The sequence below is a fragment of the Aedes albopictus genome, chromosome 1 (genome assembly GCF_035046485.1).
Source record: "Aedes albopictus strain Foshan chromosome 1, AalbF5, whole genome shotgun sequence".
NCBI classification, from domain to species: domain Eukaryota; kingdom Metazoa; phylum Arthropoda; class Insecta; order Diptera; family Culicidae; genus Aedes; species Aedes albopictus.
This window is the reverse complement of record NC_085136.1, coordinates 82563460-82582455: the sequence shown is the minus strand read 5'-3', so window position 1 is coordinate 82582455 and position 18996 is coordinate 82563460. Positions and strand designations below refer to the sequence as shown.

The 18996-nt window shown below is 40.9% G+C and overlaps 1 protein-coding gene across 9 annotated transcripts in view; it reads left to right on the top strand.

Annotated features, from left to right (window-relative positions):
- LOC115263576 (bromodomain-containing protein DDB_G0270170) overlaps positions 1–14668 on the top strand; it is a 446118-nt gene extending 431450 nt beyond the window's left edge. For all 9 annotated transcript variants that reach the window (XM_062844919.1, XM_062844916.1, XM_062844911.1 and 6 more), the window contains one exon: positions 13642–14668. In XM_062844919.1, the coding sequence (XP_062700903.1) occupies positions 13642–13837 (196 nt within the window). In that variant the 3' untranslated portion in view covers positions 13838–14668. The remainder of the gene's footprint in view (positions 1–13641) is intronic.
- Positions 14669–18996: the final 4328 nt, after the last annotated feature.

Here is an 18996-nt window from a genome sequence, read left to right as displayed (position 1 = left end):
TACCATTCGATCATCTGAATGCAGGTTTAGCGTCAGATTGATGATATTTAAGATATTGGCGAGTTTTGGGGACGATCTTCTAAAATATTAGCAAAATTTCCAAAAATATATGAAGAAATGTATTTTTTCAATAAGAAAAAAACAATTTTAAAATTCTTTCTCAACGTTTATTTGACATATTATATGTAGGCGAATTACAGTAAAAAACTCAGCTCAATCGGAGCATTGATTACGAAGAATGAGATGTGTGAAGTGAACGACATTGCTTAAGGACAGACTTGTTAAAATCCCAGAATGGCCGCCACAATGGCCGACTTTGGCACCTACTCACGATTTCGAACGCACAAATCTCTTCGTAAACAAAACCAGTGCACCTGAGCCTTTTAATTTAAGCTAATTACAAGTGAGCAAGAACAGAATAATGAAATACATTGTTGTTTGAAGCTTGCTTCTTGAGATTTGTGCGTCTGAAGTTTCGATGCAATGTTGAAGCGGGATTTCAAGACGTTTGTCCTTAAAAATAGAACAAAAATCGACTTCAAATCATCAACCTTGTATTTCAGTCGAAAAAAGTTTCCGCTCTACTGTATTTTTTTTCCTTCGCGATTTCGAACTCAGGGCATGATTCTACACCAAAAATGATCATCAGCTTACCGAGTTCAAAAATGCTGTAAACGTGTGTTATCAGAGGAATTTCTAAAGTAAACTTTGGGGGAGTTTTACTAGTTATCCATTGAATATTTTCTTCGAAGATGTCTCGAGAAGTTTCTTAAGGGACCCCTACCGGTATCCCTGGAGGAAATTTCAAAATAAACCCCTGAGAGAATTCAATCCATGGAAGGTTTTATATTTGACTCCTGGGAAAAATGTATGAACAAATCCTTAGACTAATTACAGAAAAAATCTCAGGAAAAGTTTTTGAAAATCCTGAAGGATTTTTCAAGAAATCCATGGATGATTTTCCAAATGAATGAATGGAGGAATTTCTGAAGAACTGCATCGATGATTTAAAAAAAACGTTCGAAAAATCTCTGAATGATGCTCTAGCATAATTTTCGAATGAATTTCTGAAAATTTTCAAAAGAAAAGAGGAAAAAGGAAGAATTGCTGGGGGCATTTCTGGAGAAATCCTTGGAGAAAATTCCATTGCCCTTAAGGCTTAAGGAATTTCAGAAGCAAATTCTAGAGTTTTTTGATCCCCTGGAAGAGGAAGCTCTGAAGGATTTTCTCAATCTCTGGAAAAATGTCTGAAGAAAAATTTAGAAGCTTTTTAAAGAATTTCATTATTGTTGGGAAAACAAAAAAATATCTGATGACCTTGTAACTCATTGACTCCACTGAAGTTGTCTATCGCAATTTCAATCCACTTGGCTATTGCAAAGCTATCCCTTCATTCGAAATTGCATCCATCGAGCCAGCTTAGCCTGCCGGGAAATATCCACAAGAATCCTACCTAGCATCATACTAGTCCGTATCGCATATTGACCATTGAACTTCATCACCCCCAGCCAGCACCGAACATCAAAGGGCTGCCAGCGTAGTTGTTTGCCGTCCAAACCAGAAAGAGCCTACAACAACATAGTTTCCATCAGGCAACACCAACTTTTCACTCTCGAAAGCGGAAGTCGGAAACGACTGCCACCTACCATCGCACCGCAAAAAAAAAACGTGCCTCAGAATTGGTGAGCGCACTCGGACGAAACAATTTCCTCGCTTGTCACCAACAGCGTTTTTAATTTAGAGATGGTGCTAACGACGACAGAGGTGGCGGCCATCAGAACCACAACCACAGGGGGTGGTCTCGTCCGCCGTGTGACCAATGCGGACAAAAGTGAAAATTACAATTAAAAACTAATTGGAAAGGTGCCCAGTTGTTCTGCTGGCGCTGCAAATCATTCCCGGTTTCGCATAGAAGCGAGGGAATGAAAAGAATTTATTGCTGCTGGTCTCCGAAAGGACCAGCAGCTTTAAAGCACTGGAGAAGGTGATAGGTTTGATTTCTGTGAGATTTTTTAAAGTATCTTACATTCATAGATATAGAAAAAAAATGTAAAAGCTCTCAAAGTGTTGAAGGCAGGTCAGACACCAGTGTGAAAGTAAAGCCATACAGAAAGAAAAAAACAACCCTTTCACGGAATTCGGGTCTTTGCAGAACCCGCCTCCTAGTTCTCGTTTGGCACTCGGTGTCCCCAGGGAGGATAGAACGTGACGAAATGCCGCACCACCCAACAACGTGCGGTCGAAAGCCAAACCGACAAAAAAAGTGTGTTTTTGTTACTGGTCAGTGCCATTTGGGACTCGGTCACGTCGCGCTGCTTCCCTCTTGCGCTCAAAAGGTGGCTGAACTGTATCGCCACCACCAGCTGCCATCCATCCACAAACGAACGTCCAGGAATGCAGCGACACTAATCAAGATTCCTTCGGAAACGAAGGTCGACTTTTATTACCCGACAGCTAAACCTAATAGGGTCCAGTCTACCAGCACCACACGATCAGCTATTGTTGAGCTCCGATTGGGGTGTGACATGATGTGGTTTCTGCTAACGACACAAAGCGAAAGGTGTCTGTCTACCCTTGTATGTTTATGGCGTTTAGTAGCAGCAGACGTGTTACTGAAAGTAAGTCACTCTAAACGAGGACATTTTTGATGTTTTAGCTGGCAAAACGACCAAAATGACAAAAACCTGAGTTATCATAATCTGAAAATTAAAGCTGACGCATTAAAATTTAAAGCATCATCGTTAACGGTTACCGACGATATCTTTAAGATTAACGGTATCCACTTCTGGTCAAGAAACTCCTGTCCTCCAGATTTGTGATCGAGGCAGCAGTCAATTCCACTTCTTCGATCGATTCACCGTTGACTACCAGCGAAATGTCGTCAGTGAAGCCGACGATTGCCACTTCCACGGGAACTTCAACCTCAACACCTCGTCGTACATGACCTTTCGTAACACCGGACCCAGAATGGAACCTTGTGGTACTCCTGAGGTTATGTAAAAGCACTTCCGACCCCCCTGCGTGTCGTAAGGTAGTACTCGATTCTGGAAGTAACTTCCGAGAATCTTGTTTAGGTACCCGGGTATCCCCAGACGCAGGAGCGCATCTGCAATAGCCGCCCAACTGGCGCTATTGAACATATGCCTTACATCCAGAGTCAATACTGAACAGTAGCGAATTACCTTCCTCTTGCGCTGGAGCGCTATCTAGGCGGTTTTTGTAACGGACAGGATAGCGTCTACGGTTGACCTCCTCTTCCGGAAGCCGAACTTGTTACTCGAGAGACCATTTACACCCTCGGTGTGCCTCAACATTCTGTTAAGGATGATCTTTTCGAGCACCTCCTCTGACGTGTCTATCAAGCATATTGCTCTATATGCCGACGGGTCTCCGAGTGGTTTCCCCGCCTTTGGCAATGGAGCCAGGCACTGCCGCTTCCACACCTATGGAAAAATGCCCTCGTCCAGGCATTTCTGCATAGCAGACCTGAACATCCCGGGAGCTTCTGCAATTGCTACTTTTAAGGCCAGGTTCGGAACTCAGTCGGACCTGGGGCCTTACCTACCCTAAGGGACTTTGATATCCCCGCAAAATCCACATCGGTGACCATCTCCTCATCGACAGCCCCAGTCTCCGGCTGTCCTACGAAAGGAGGCCAAGGACTAGGCAGGATCATGACGTGGAATAAACCCTTCGATGATCCCCTCCAATATCTCTGGAGATTGCCCTGTAGGAAACATTACACCTCTCGTCTTGGCCATAACGATCCTGTAGGCGTCACCCCACGGGTTCGTATTGGCACTCTGACAGAGACCCTCAAAGCAGGCCTTTTTGCTTGCTCTTATTTCGGTCTTCAGCGCGGCTTTTGCAGCGGCGAACACCACCCGCCGTTCGTTTCGCTCTTCCTCTGATCATGCTCGCTGCATCCGCCGCCTAGCCCGTAGGCAGGCGCGGTGCAGGTCCGCAATCGCGTCGGTCCATCAGTAAGCCAGTGGCCTCCCATTTCTAGGATGAACTGGCCTAGGCATGATCGCATCACACGCACGTGAGAGCACCGCTACTAGCTCGTCCCCGTCTAAACCGAGTAAGTTTCGCTCACGGCGGAGCGCCTCCCTAAATACCCCTTCGTCGAAGTATGATGTCTTCTACCTGCGAGGGCTTGGCCTTGGTCTAGCCGCCCCTTCCTGTATCCGCTGCCTGCTGTTGTTGTAGTCGATACTGTAGCGAACCTCCAGGTGATAACTGTGAGTGTAGCTATCGTCTACTCTCCAGTTCGAACTACTTGTTAGGCCAGGACTACAAAAAGAAACGTCAATAATTGACTCCTCACCGTTCCGACTAAAGGTACTCTTGGTACCGACATCTAGTATGGCCAGTGTCTCTAACATAATCTGACCCCACGGCTTCTCAATTCCACGACCTTCGCCCTGTTAGCACGATACAGTCCAACATCTGTGTGAACTGCTCGATCGGCCATGGCGGAGGCCATAACAGCTACAGAAGAAGACTGTATGGGTCCACAATGATGGCGATATCCGTCCCCCGCTCAAAAACCGCATGACAAAGCAGTTGCTTAGCTGCGTCACAGTGGTTCAGTTTCAGCTGCGTTACCTGCACTATGACTTGTTCACTGCGGCTTTCTTGAAGGCCGGACACCTTGAACCATCCGTTGGATATCTGTTGTTAACGGATTTCCCGGTACAGATCAGACAAATGGGTGGACTCGTGCAGCCTTGTGCCTTATGGCCCTCAGCGCCCCATCTTCTAAACTGTTTGCTCCTGTCAGGGCCTCTGCAGTCCCATGACTTATGTCCTGGTTCCAGACACCTTAAACAAACCTCCGGTGGCTCGTGGAATGTGAGATGACATAATGGAAATACACTAGAACTCCAATGGCGTTGCAGTCACTTTTCCTGTTCAATAATATTGATGGACTTTGTTGATGGCTTTTATTGTAATAATCGATTATAATTCTTTATTTTTACGTCCACCACAGGTAGCTGGACCAAGGCTAGCTGTGTCCCTGCCGACCCTTTTCGTAGCCGAACGGCTGTGGTGGCCGCCACCTGCACGTCGCACTGTTGCCGCAGTGCCATGACGAGACGTTCCGCTTCGGTGACCTCGTCTAGGTTCTTCACCTTCAGAGTCACCCGGATAAAAACTAACCATAGGGTGTTTGGTGAAAACCATTCCTGCACCATACAGTGTACCAGCTACAATAATGTATATTGTAATGAAATGGTTCACTAAAAGCTTCGCACATTGTAGCTACTATACATTTACATTCGATTTTTATGTAACACTATATTATACTGTTTTTCTTACGTTTGAACCATTCACTTTTCCGAAACATTATTTTTCCGTGCTTTTTTAATTATTTATTCAGTTTTAGATTTTTTCCGTGCTTTGTTTTGTTGATCTTTGTGACTTTTATGATGCAAAGGAAAGGAAAGAAAAAAGTGAATAAGTTGAAACATCAATTTAAAGTCAATAAAATGTTTAAATAAGTAGTAAACCAGATGTCTTAAGAATCGCAGATCCAAGAGATATGGCGGGCTAGGTATGTAGAGTGCGATGAGAGGAATACGATTGACGAACTTTATCTTTGACGTAGAGCCATCTTTAACATATGGACTGGACTGAATACTGAAAGAAATTCTAATATAGGTTCGTCTGTGGGTTCGCTTCTTAACCTCACTTATCCTTGAATCGAACTTGACAGTTTTCTAATGAGTTGTTAAATACATACGTGTATTTCAAACTTTAGTCAAACTGGAGCCTCAATATTGCAATAACGGTTAAGCACGCTGTAATGATACTTATGTACCTCGTCACCCACTTCATGCAACTACATTAGTGGTCTAATAATGCTTAGCGCGCTCGGCATAGTTCCATCATGCCGCTCAAAGTGTTGCCACAAATAATGCTTAGTTTGCGAAACCCGGTTATCTGGCTGGTGGGGCATGGGAGCCTAAGCTTCAACTGTTAATGCAATCAGAGACTACTCAGACCTCGACTCAGACTTAGACGTGGGCGATCCAATATATGAAGGGTTATCCAAAACGCTCTGGAGAATTCCCAAAGCGCATTCTCATAATGCTAGTAAGCCTAAGATGCCATTAACAGGAGGAAAATGACAAGATAATATAACATTACATGGTTTATGTAATGTAAACCAATACAACATAACAAAAGAGAACCATTCCAATACCATTTAATTAAATGTATAACCAGTGGTGAAACTACAATTAAAAACAATATATTTACGGTACATTTTGTTGTTTAAAACCATACGTGTACCATACAATGTACGGTTTATTAAAACCCACGTATCAGTATTTATAACAATTCATTTACAATATAATGTATGGTTTTGCAAAAAAATATACCGTCAGTGTACCAGTAGCCGCTCATGACCCAATAGCCGCTCACTGTTGCAAAAATCAAGTTTACACGCATAAATACACTCTTTTCGGTGCTGATATTCTTGGACAATATAAATTAGACGAGAGCAAAGCCATTTTATGCAATATTTACCGGATAACATAAATTTTAAAAACAAAACAATGAAATTTTTTGAGCGGCTATTGGGCCCAAAAAAGCTGTAGCTAATTTCAGGTGCTCCAATAACCGCTCACACAAAAAAATACGTCAAAATCGTAAAATCTGCCGATTTTAGTACACAGTGTGTTTAAACCCTATTATACACTCCTACGGAACAGGAAAAAATAATTGTAAAAACATAGAGTTGGAAAAATAATGCACTTTTCCGCAAAAGTCTATTTAAAAGATGGCATAAATTTGTTCGTGAGCGGAATGAGGACCACTTTGGTCTCACACCAAATGTAATAAAATCATACTTTTATGAAAAGTTTTACATAAGTCTTGATTTATATCTGATTGCACTTAGATTGAACTAACATAAAATGGAAAAACATTACAAATTGGCTTAACAGTCATTCAACAGATGATGTTTTTCTGCGAAACTGGCCTTAGATGAGCGGAATCTGGTACCCTGATGGTATATGAAGAAAAATATTTTTTTATATTGTTACGATACTTAACAACCCGTATAGTATATTGTAAAAATCTTATTTACAATTTACTGTATGGTGTTCTACATTACATTTTATTGTTTTTGTATTTTTATTTTTACAGTGGTTTCTATTGTAAAAATATGGTTTTAAATAGTACTGTTACAATACAACGTTCGGGTTTTCTACTGTATTTTTTATTCGGGCACCTCTGCTATAAGAACCCTCACCTCGACCCCTTCGCCAAGGATCTCTTCCACCATACTTTTGTAGGCGGCCGGCACCCTTGCGACCTTTATCGCGCTTCAGTTGCAGGATCATCACGCCCGTACGAGTACGTCCAAGTATTTATTCTGTTCGGTCTTGATGACGAGCGCGTCACCTTTCTCGTACTTGGCACCTACTTTTTAACGCCTTGGTTTGACGTCCCTGACTTTCTCAATCTACGGCTTTGTCTCCTTCTTCCGCTCGACCTTCGTCCAAACGGTGGTCCTCCTCTTGGATTCGGTTCTCTACTCTGTGGTTGCTGACAGCAGTCGCAACCCCCTTATCCATTCCATTCGGGATGGGCCAGCTTTCTGGGACGCCTGGCTGGGGTCCGAATTGTCGGCATTACTGCCGACCTTCGGGGTTAGTATCCTCCTGGCCTTGCGGACACCGCCAGACAGCTCCACACCAGACGGCTACCTCACCCGCTTCTGCGAGTGCTTATCACTAGCAGTCGCATTCGCCGTACTCTTCGGGCAACCCGCAAAAGCGAAGGCCTCCGTTTGGGTAGACATCGTAACCTTTGTCTTCGCGGGTTCTACCGCTGCTGCAGTTTCCACGAGTGTCCAATGGCCGTGCTTTAAAGCTGTCATTGACTTTCGAAGTAGTATCTGAGCCTGCTTGAGGTCCTTGCTGAGGTCGGACTTCTTGGACGCAAAGTCAATGATGGAGTCAAGCTGCTGCGCAGCCGCCATCGCAGCGCTCCATCCATTATCTCACCCGACAAACTAGACGGTAAGGAAATGGAGTTTCCCACGCTGGAACTACGCACGTAGATTCCTACTTCTCATTCTGCTCTCCTTGAAGGAGATCTTCATATCTAGCCCACTTCTCGCGAAGAGGTTAACTTCGCCACTACTGCTACCACAAGATGTTTGATTATTGTTATATGTACCGTAAACCGGGGACAAATTGATCACACATGTTTTCGATAGATAAAGCATACTTAAAATAGTTTCTTTTCCAGAATTGTTTTGTTGGGATACTATTCGAAACTTTTAAGGAAACTATTCCAACTATGCTTTATCTAACGGGTAAACTTCTGATCAATTTCGTCCCGGTGATCAATTTGACCCCGGTTTAAAATACTTGCATCCCACGAGTAGCACGGGGAAAAAAGGTCTGTGTGCTCACACCACATAGTACCCGTCAAGGAGACGTCAGCAATCAGGGTCCAGAGATTTTTTTTTTTGAGTTGAACCACTGCACTACGTCCAATGAGTTGAACTTTTGTGGTATACCCCTGTTTACTGTTCGCATCTTACAAAGCTGATCACTCTTTATTAAGTAATCCGTTGAACTATTGCATGCAAACCCCAAAATTTTATTCCTAGTTGGTCGGGGTTCTGCTAAACCGAACCAAAGAACATTTTTTGAAAAAATGAGTTTTCTTAACCATTGGATGAAAAATATGATGATCTACCTTCAGTGTAAAAATCAAGTAATTCTTACAGCGCTTCGTGGAGTAAATTCAAAATTTCTGTTTGGCTTTTGGCAGAACATACAAAAAATGAATTTCCACCCAGCCAGAGTGAACTGTAAACCATTTCATAGAATCAGCGAAATATTTTAGTATTGATCTAGTTGATGCACATTTCAAGTTTTCCACATCGCCGTCAGATTTCTAACTTCTTACCGACTCATAGTAACAATCTGTGAGAGAATTGAACACGTAATTAGAAATACGGGTGTTGGAGGATCCAATTATATGTCGATGAACCTGATCGCCGTTTTTCCAAACCACATTCAGCCAGAGTGAACCAAATCCACTGCATTTTAGAATCAATTTATTCTCAACAATTCAAAAATCAACTGGTTTTGATTACCTGCGTTATGTCGATACACCTTATACTGATACTTTAACACAGAAGCCGTCATTTAACAACAAGGATAATAAGAATAATAAAGGTTGAAAAAAATCAAACACTTGGTTCGCTTTGGCTGATCGAAAAATGGAGTTTTCACAAAACCATCCTTGGAAGAATGTTTAGAACTTGATTCTGAATTAACGACTGACCTAGCAAGGTAAAATGACCTAGAGGTAACGCGCTTGGTTATCAATCAAATGAACCAAGTTCGAATCTCTTTCGTATTTTTGAAATTTGTTTTGTTTTGGTTCACTTTGGCAGAACATTTTCATGGTTTTCTTCGACCAGCATAAATTTGAAGTACACAAATTGCTCCACTTTCACATCTCAGGACCTCAGGACATGCAAGGACATTATTTGACATAATCACTCTTGCTCTGTGTCTGCACAATGCATGGCCTATGAAAAAAAAAATGGGTGGCAATCGCTGAGCTGGGAGGGCCTCCGCCGTTCATATTTCAAACTATTTTGAGACCTCCGTGCTACTATACTATACGCGTCCTCCTGTTGTTTATTTGTGAGTTGTTGAACTTTAAACTTAATTATCTCGGAATAAACTTTTTGGCACTTAGTTCGGTTTAGCAGAACCCCGGCCAGTTAATGTTTACAGATTTGTTGTTGTGTTAGTGCGCAATTTAGCGATTTTCTGTATCGCGTAAGCTTTCGCTGAAATAAAACGTCATGTAATCCAGAAGCAGCGAAAATTTTCAGTGAAAAAAAGTAATATCCTGACGTGTCATCTTGATGCATGGGAAATTCCTTGTCTGAATCGTTCAAGAACTCGGTTATATTCGATTGCAGTACGCAGTTACGAAGAAATGACAATCCAAATGGCAGTCTCTGTTCAAATGTTCTACCAGAAATCACTCAAGAACTTACTTGAGCGATTCCTTTTAAACATGAAACTGGGCTCAACCTTCCCGAGGATGAGAGACCAAATTTCACTAGGTTGCAAGCGACCATAATTTAGAAATCTGAATCTGCGTTTGTACAAAGCATCACAACGGTAAAGCAGATGTTCCGAGGATTCCAATTCAATTTTACAGAATCTACAGATATCATTCTGAACCTGACCAATGTTCTTCAAATGATATCTGCACAGGCAGTGTGCAGTTATTAGGCCAGTGAACGAACATGCACAAAGTTCTCTTCTTAAGCTCCAAGAGATTCCTGGTAATTTCTGTATTTAGTATAATATTTTTTTTATTGATCACACCTTGTGGTAACCATCCAGTTGGTAATCAATCACCCTTTGTTCTTCCCATCGTTTGAATTCCATTTTTATGCCACAAAAAGGTTCTGGTCCAAAAAAAAACTGTGTTAGACCCTTGTTTTGCAGGGTGTCCAGAGGGATATTGTCATGTGGAATCGAATGTCGTACATGCCAGTGGAACAGGATGACATATCAACCAGTGAGAAAGACCGTCGGCAGCCTGGAATCACAGACAAACAAACGTAACTCTTAGAAGAAATTCATCAAAAATTTGGTCCGATATATTTAATGAACACAATGCCACCTATTGGTATTTATAACCGCGCGGGACACTGTTGGTCATGTTGAATTGCAATTTGACGTTTGTCTATAATACGCACACTACTACGAACAAGAAATGCCACCAGGGATGTGACCAAGGGAAATCAAATGTTGTATTAATCTAGCTTACATTTAAGTGTTTACAGAAAGCATTTTTCTTACATAAATTTATTCATTATCGTTTCTTCTTATCATGACAAATATTTGTTTTGCGTTTTGGCTACAAACGAATGTCTAGGTAAAAAATGCCATTTGCAGGGGTTTTATCCTCGTTTTTGTTTCAGTGTACATGTAAGTGTGATGTATCACCTTTTCATAAACAGTATTAGATATGCTATCACTGCGATAAAACAGTTTTGTCACAAAATCTTTTGTATGAGTATCCTGACACTTTTTAGAAAACTTTTGGGCCTCGGATAAAAGCATGTCTATCACTGTATAAGGAACATAATTGAAGCGTGGGAGTTTACAGCACGAAATATCATGTAAATTTGTATTACATTACATGACATATAACACACATTTTAGATGATATATCATGTAAACCATCGTAGCTGGACGTTTACATGACTAACATTAAGTTTATATGACGTGTAATTCTCATTATTTTTATATGTGTTTTTTTTTTTTTTCTGGCGTTCTCTAGTTCTCTCAAGCTTCCAGCCAGAAGTATTTGCTCCCATAAATAAATTGTTCCTTCCGAGATTTATTTTTATTGTTCTCTTGAGATGTTTGAGAGTTGTTCCTGGAATTTCCCTGGCTTTCAGCAGGACTTTTTCACTGGGTCTCTGCAGGAGTGTCTACCAAGATTCCTACTAAGTAGAGGTTTGCCCGATATGCTTGCAGAGTTTATCGCCACTCTCCTCCCGAAGATCCTTTCGAAATTTATCCAAAGTTACTTAAGGAATTTCTCTTAGAGGTTATTCGGGACAGCTTTCCAACTTTTTCGCGGGATTTTTGCGAGATTCTTGGCTTCCGAAGATCCCGGCGAGATTCCTCCAGTAGATCTTAGCGGAGTTTCATTCACAATTCTACCTGGATTCTTTTCGGGGTTTGTCGAAGAATTTCTTACAAGTAACTTCGTAAGTTATCAGCAAACATTCCAAGAAAAACACTTGAAAATCCCTGCAAGAACTCCGAGAGCAATTGTTTAAAAAAAATCCAAAAGGAGCGCCCAGAATTAGTAGGTATTTTTCTTTAGGGTTTCCGGGAAGAGCTCATTGGAATAATCCTCAGGGAATCTGCAAAAAAATCTAAGAAGGATAACTGCAAGAAATCCTGTAAACAGCTATACAGAAAAGCTCTGAAAGAAATCATGTGAAGAACTCCTTGAAAAATGTCAACAATGGCTCCTGCAGGAATTCCAAAAGGCAATCAAAAAAATATCAGGGGAAAGCCCTGGATAAATTCAGAAAAAACTCAAAAAGACATGCAACATGCATCATTGAGGTATGAACAATTCAATTTAACTTTGACCCTATGACTTCATCCATGTGTTAATGCTCTACAGCGAGAACCTTTTTTTTTAAATTCATCATAGTAATTCCCATATAAACCTACTTTGCTTTTGGGCCACCATTAAATCACCACTGAAATGGCTGAAAATTTGACAGGACTCTAGTTTTGCACCAAGGATTGTAATGAACATATGGGATCTTTGATTTTTTGACATGTATAAAGTCTGAACTGCCCTATCTATCACCTAACGAACACTATAAATAACCCCTATCGATGGATCTCATCACCGACCCAACGGTGCTCTCGGTCTCTAGTAGCAACAACCAGCACAATCTAACATGGCTTTCCCTTCCCAGCTGACTATAAGGATTTGACCGGCGCATGCATGAGCTGCTTGAATTGCACTTTGAGAATAAGTGCAGCTTCCCAATCCCAGTTGGATCTCAGTGCAATTGGGTTTTTAAATTAACAATAATGTATTGATTTTTTGATTTTATACGAAAGAGCACCTTTTTCTAAGCATGTATGATTTTTTTCAGATTTTTAGAATTTTATTTTGATACCTAAATTCAATTACAAAGAGATTTTTTGAAATCACCTTTTGACAGCTGGGCAACTGCTTGACAGCTCCGCCCAGTACAAAATGCGATGAGGGGTGATTCGACAAATCGCTCCCATACAAACTTTAAATCGATTTTTAAATAGGTTCCCGGGCACCAAAATTCATGAAAATTTGGATTTCGGCTCAGTTTGGAATGCAGATTCGGAATATGACATTATCTCAACACCACTAAAGAAGCCAATTGGTACCAGTTCAGATCAATCACGGAGGAGCAACCATTGACATGTATAGTCAGAATTGATTGTTTTTGATCGTAATGAACAAATTGCAGCATTTTTTAGGCAAATCTGAATGGACCCAGATCATGAGCTATTTCAGAGTAAATCCTGTGGAATATCTTTGAAAAAAAAAAATCCCGAAAAAAGTTGTGTCTTAATCCTAAGGAAATAATTCTTGTAAAATCCCTCCGAGATTGATAGTAAGAGATATTGATGAGATTCGATTTGCATTTTACAGCAAGTTGTGCACAGTGGATACATATTGAAAGCCACCGACTGACCACTCAACTCGATCCTAAGTATAAACCGCCAGAGAGTTGGAACTGGTTATTGCATCTATTAAATTATTCAACTAGGGAATCGCGCCACTTGGGCGGTGGCTTCTATATTCGTCTGTTTTCCACTATAACTCAGTCAAATTTGAACCAATTGACACAACTTTTGGAATGTGGTGAGATAGGTATAGTATCTACCCGTGTACAACATTTCAAGTCAATTGGTTCAAAATTGACTGAGTTATAGTGAAAAACAGAAGCCACCGCCCAAGTGGCGCGATACCCTACCTATAAATGCCTCCTACAAACCCCAATGATTAAATTGACATTTTTTTTCTCCGCCTGCTTTCGGTTTCGATTCCCAGGTGCAGCGGTTGCGACAGCCTGTTCCCATCGTTGATGCTGCTGGAGCACCACAAGGAGGAGTTCGAACACTGGAGCGACTTCGAGGACGATGGGCGACTGCCGTGCTGCCGGCGGAACCGGCGGGACGATGACTACACCGACACGGACACCGGGACCAGCGACGCCGAGAGCGAAGACCTGGAGCGATTGCTGTAAGGCGGACGGAGGCGGCTGGCTATACGACGCGACGACGGCTTCGACGACAGATGGCGTTTGATTGAATGGGATGATGGAATGGATGAAAGTTGGTCGCATTGGGATGAAAATAATCCCAATCGGATGATGATGATCGGCGGCGGTGCGAGAGGCACTTCTGCGAGTTGAATCCGATTGAAAATGAAATTGGCGACAGATGCGCGTTGATGGGCTTGAGGAAAGCACTTTATATCATGACAAAAAAAACAGCTAATTGATTAAGGTAATCGGAAGTGGTTTATTAATGGAAGCATGGTTCTTTTGAATCATTGAATTTTGCATACTAACAGAAGAGTAATTGGATTTTTTTGATATTATTGTTCATCCTGTCGCTCCATTAGAAAGCTAATGAAAAATGTAACATGGAAAATATGGTAGACCACATCTAAAATAACAACATGGTTTTCCCGCTAAACTATTTGGACTAATATGTAGTAATTACGTTTCGTAATATTTCTACCACAAAAGAATAGAAATTCTTCTTCGAATGTTGAAATACAATCTCCCAATTCTTGGAACGTGACATAGTAAAGCCAAAGAAAGGTGTTGATGTTGAATCATTTTAAGTAACAATGAATGAATCCAAAACAAAACTATAACAATTACTCTACAATTCTCTGTAGATTATACAAGATTTTTTTATTATATCAAAAATTTATGATTCCTACTGGAGCGTACAAAGATTTCAAATTTCGATTGATGTTGCAAGGAGATCCCCCCACATATATTCTAAAGGGTTCTGTAGAAAACGAAAGATAACATGATCTCATAAAAAAACTTATTCAACATTTTTTTTAACATTCTGAGCATAATGTACCTAACATTGTTTTTTTCATTCAATAACGGGCAGGATAGCCCAATGTTAGTCTTAAATTCCTGTGGGAACGTTAAGCCAGAAAGACACTAGAAAGCTGATGGTGTAGTTTCAGAAAAAAACATTGCCTAGGTACTTTAGCGGGAAATCAGATATAAAGTGGCTCACCCAAAAAAAAGCCAAAAAACCAATGGAATTGCAAAGCTTTGGTGGATTCTTTCAAATCTAAAAAAGAACAAAACGCAATAAGAAATAATTGAGGAACCAAAAACTATTCTGAAACTAATTACATTTCATAGCGTAGTTGTAGACAGATCAATTAGAGAGAGAGAGAAAGAGCGCAAAGAGTAACTACCTACTAGGAGTATAAATGTACACTTCTGGATGTGGAATTGAGCAATTGGAATGCGATTGCGAAGAAAGTGGGAATTTCCCTTGTAAAGAAAGCAAAACTAGCAAATTTAAAAGAAACGAAACAGTTCCGAAGAAAGCTTTAGTGCAAGTAAAACAGATACATATACTCACACATAGATGTTAAACATCGGAAACCCGCATCCACTGTAAATTGAAAAGGCAAGCATTTGCTGAAAGCAAAACCAAAGACCCTCCTCTTCGCAACCCACTCAGATAATGCATTTTCTTCCCCGCATGTGCTTGCAGCAACCAGATTGTTGAAGATTCCAAGCAAGCTTCTACAGCACACACACACCTCACACCTCTAGAATGCATCAGTAGAAGGCAAAACAACAACCAATCAAAAGAGTGCGACTTTAAGCGACCCGTGTTTGTACCTAACTACCTACCAAGTAGACGTAACTACCGAAAAGGAAATCTTTGATATCACACATTTAGTACTTAGTCCTAGCTGAAATCTGAGAGAACCAAAAAAAAACTCTAGAACAAGCCAGCCATAGTGGTGAAAGAGGAACACCTATTTCTGAATGTTTGAGGCAGTACCATACCGTTAGAAAAGCTAAGTCCATCATACTTCGACCCAAACCAAAAAAAAAAAACAAGTCCAATCGAAGTTCACCAAAGAACGGAAAAAATCCATATATCCAGGAGACTATGTAAACGATGTATATCACAAATCAAACAGAAAAATATAGATGAAAATATATATACATATGAGGAGCAGTTATTTGGAGAATATGTTCCGGAGATGTATCACGGCTTCAGAGTACTATGTCCACTAGCAGGTCCAAAATAAACTGATGAGTTTGTGTAATCACAACGGACGCAGTCGTGTTCGGTTCCGCCTGCCAGCATGTACCTACATTGTTTGGACGCATTGACCAGCAGTCCGACCTTTGCTGCTTCGCGTTTCAGGCGGGTGTACAGCTCTGCCACCGTTCCACATGTTCTGGCAATAATGTCCATGTCATCCGCAAAGCACACAATTTAACCGGATTTTGTGAAAATCGTTCCCCGGCTGTTGAGCCCGGGTCGTCGCATCACACCTTCCAGAGCGATGTTGAAGAGTAGGCATGAGAGTCCATCACCTTGTCGCAGTCCCCGGCTAGATTCGAATGAACTGGATAGTTCACCCGAAACCCTTACGCAGTTTTGCACACCGTCCATCGTTCCTTTAATCAGTCTAGTCAGCTTCCCAGGAAAGCCGTTTTCGTCCATGATTCTCCATAGCTCTGCGCGGTCGATACTGTCGTATGCCGCTTTGAAGTCGATAAACAGGTATTCATGGCATTTCTGGAGGATTTGCCGTACGGTGAAGATCTGGTCCGTTGTCGACCGGCCGTCGATGAAGTCGGCTTGATAACTTCCCACGAACTCATTCGTTTTGGGTGACAGACGACGGAAGATGATCTAGGATAGCACTTTGTAGGCAGCATTCAAAATAGTAATCGCCCTGAAGTTCTCATATTGCAAATGGTCGCCTTTCTTGTGAATTGGGCAGATTACCCCTTCCTTCCACTCCTCAGGTAGCTGTTCGGTTTCCCAGATCCTAACTATCAAACGGTACAAACAGGTGGTCAACTTTTCTGGGCCCATCTTGATGAGTTCGGCTGCAATACCATCCTTGGCAGCTGCTTTTTTTTTGGTTTTGAGCTGGTGAATGGCATCCTTAACTTCCCTCCGCGCGGGAGTTGTCTTATTTCCGTCCTCTACTGCATTGGCGTAGTAGTTCTTTCCATTGTCATGGTCTCCCGTACCTACGTCCTCCATGCCATTTAGGTGAACCAGTCTTGTTGGTTGAAACTGGAATCGGAGTTGCATCTATATCAGTTTCGGTAAACACCCTACACTTAGATTTGGTGCTCCATGGTCTTCATTATATTTAGATTCCCCCACCATTTGAAATGGAAAAAAGTGTGGCGCCTTTTGAAATATTTTCTCCAGTTTCTCTATTCAGAATCAGCAAATCATTTTAGTTCAGTGCAACACTACCTATGATCGCATAACTGTCCTATATGAATAGGAAATTCAGACAATATGGGACTGATATGCGATTATAGGCAGAACAATAGTTCTAGATTGAGTTTAAATAAGGGCGAAAGTAACATGAGAGAGTTCTCTTCATCGACTCTCTCTTCTTTAAATTAAAATGACAAGATGCAAGTATAGTCGAACTTTTTGGTCATAAATCGCTAGGTTGCGATGCAATCTAGCGTCTAAGTGTAAAAAAGTTCGATTAAATTTGCATCTTGTCACTTTAATTTGCAGAAGAGAGAGTCGATGAAGAGAACTCTCTCATGTTACTTTCGCCCTTATTTAAACTCAATCTAGAGTTGACAGGTCTCTGACTATTATAGTGTAATACTATTGCGCATTTAGTTTACCACTGGACTGCGCAGTCAGTCAAATTGAATTGATGTCTTCAGCGCACTATTTCTTTGTACTATGCTGAATAAGTGCTCGAAAGACACCGAGTTGATTTGATGCAATCGCGCACTTTTATTTAAGTTTACGCACTCTTGAAGATTCGTGCGATAGTCTAGTGGTGAAATAAATGCGCAATACCATCATAAAGTAAACCATATAACGATGAATATAAATAAACATAAAAATAAACTGAGTGAGGCCGGAACAAGGATGGAAATCTAGTGATCATGATAAGATCCTGAATGTGTCGCGGTTGAAGCGCATCGCGCGATCATAGCAACAACGATAGAACGTTGTCGTCAAGCATTATAACAAACCACGCTCCGCGAAAATTGAATCGCGAGGCATGTGCGGCCATGATGCGATCGTTATCATGAAGTCGAAATGATAAATACCGAAAATCATCCATTTTTTGTGAATTCTTGTTGCTTTAATATTAAGATATGCAAATGAATGTATTGATTTCAACCATGAATTCTGTTTATTGGTCCATAAGTGGTTTGAATCGTGATGAAAATCGTGATGAATAAAATTTATCACGACTTGTAACATGATCCGATAACGTGTGATCCCATGATAAAGCGTGCATCAGATGCTTTGATTGCCTGTGATCCCATGATACAAGCACGGGGCGAGGGTGTCGGCATCATGCTACTGCAAGAGCAAAGGCAATCTTGGATTGTTCGTATCCTGTATCATTTGTCACTAGAAGTGATTTTCTTCCATCCTTGGGCCGGAACAAATCTCATTTTCTTCTTTTGTCACTTTCCTCTCTGACTCGTCAAGGGGGGGCATGATAAAAAATAAATGTATTTGATGAAAAATTACCCAAACTATTAGGCAAAATCGTCAAACTCATCGGATATGTTAAGAAATTTTCTCGGTACCGTGGGGTGCCCTAATTTCGTGCGCGCCCAAACTTCGTTAACTTCTGACATCTGAGAGCATTATTATCTAATTAACAGCGGAATCATCAAAAGTTTGCTATAACCTCAAAACTACATTTGATCTCAATACAATTCACAAAAAAAGAAATGAAAAATTTGATTTATGTCAAAGATTGAAAAATAAATTGCAAATGTATGCAAATAGCAGATGCCGTATTCAGAGATACGAGAAAATCAACACTCACGGAAGTGAACAAGTATTTCGATCTCTAGCAAAAGTAAATATTCCAATTTATGTTTGAATATTTCAATTCAATATGTTTTATTATAAAACGCCATAAAAATTCCTAAAAATGCTGTTTTCTTATTTTGTTTCAACTTTTATGTTGTTGGCGAAATTAGGAACCCAAAATTTGTATGGGTCCCTAATTTCGCGAACTCTTTTTTATAACTTTGTTTTAGAGGTTCATGTGTACTTGTAGCCATCGCATGATTCGGTTATTAATAATAGTTCTAATAACTATTTTAATTAGTTTAAATTTAGTTAGGGACTGCTCATAAACTACGTAGAAAGTGAG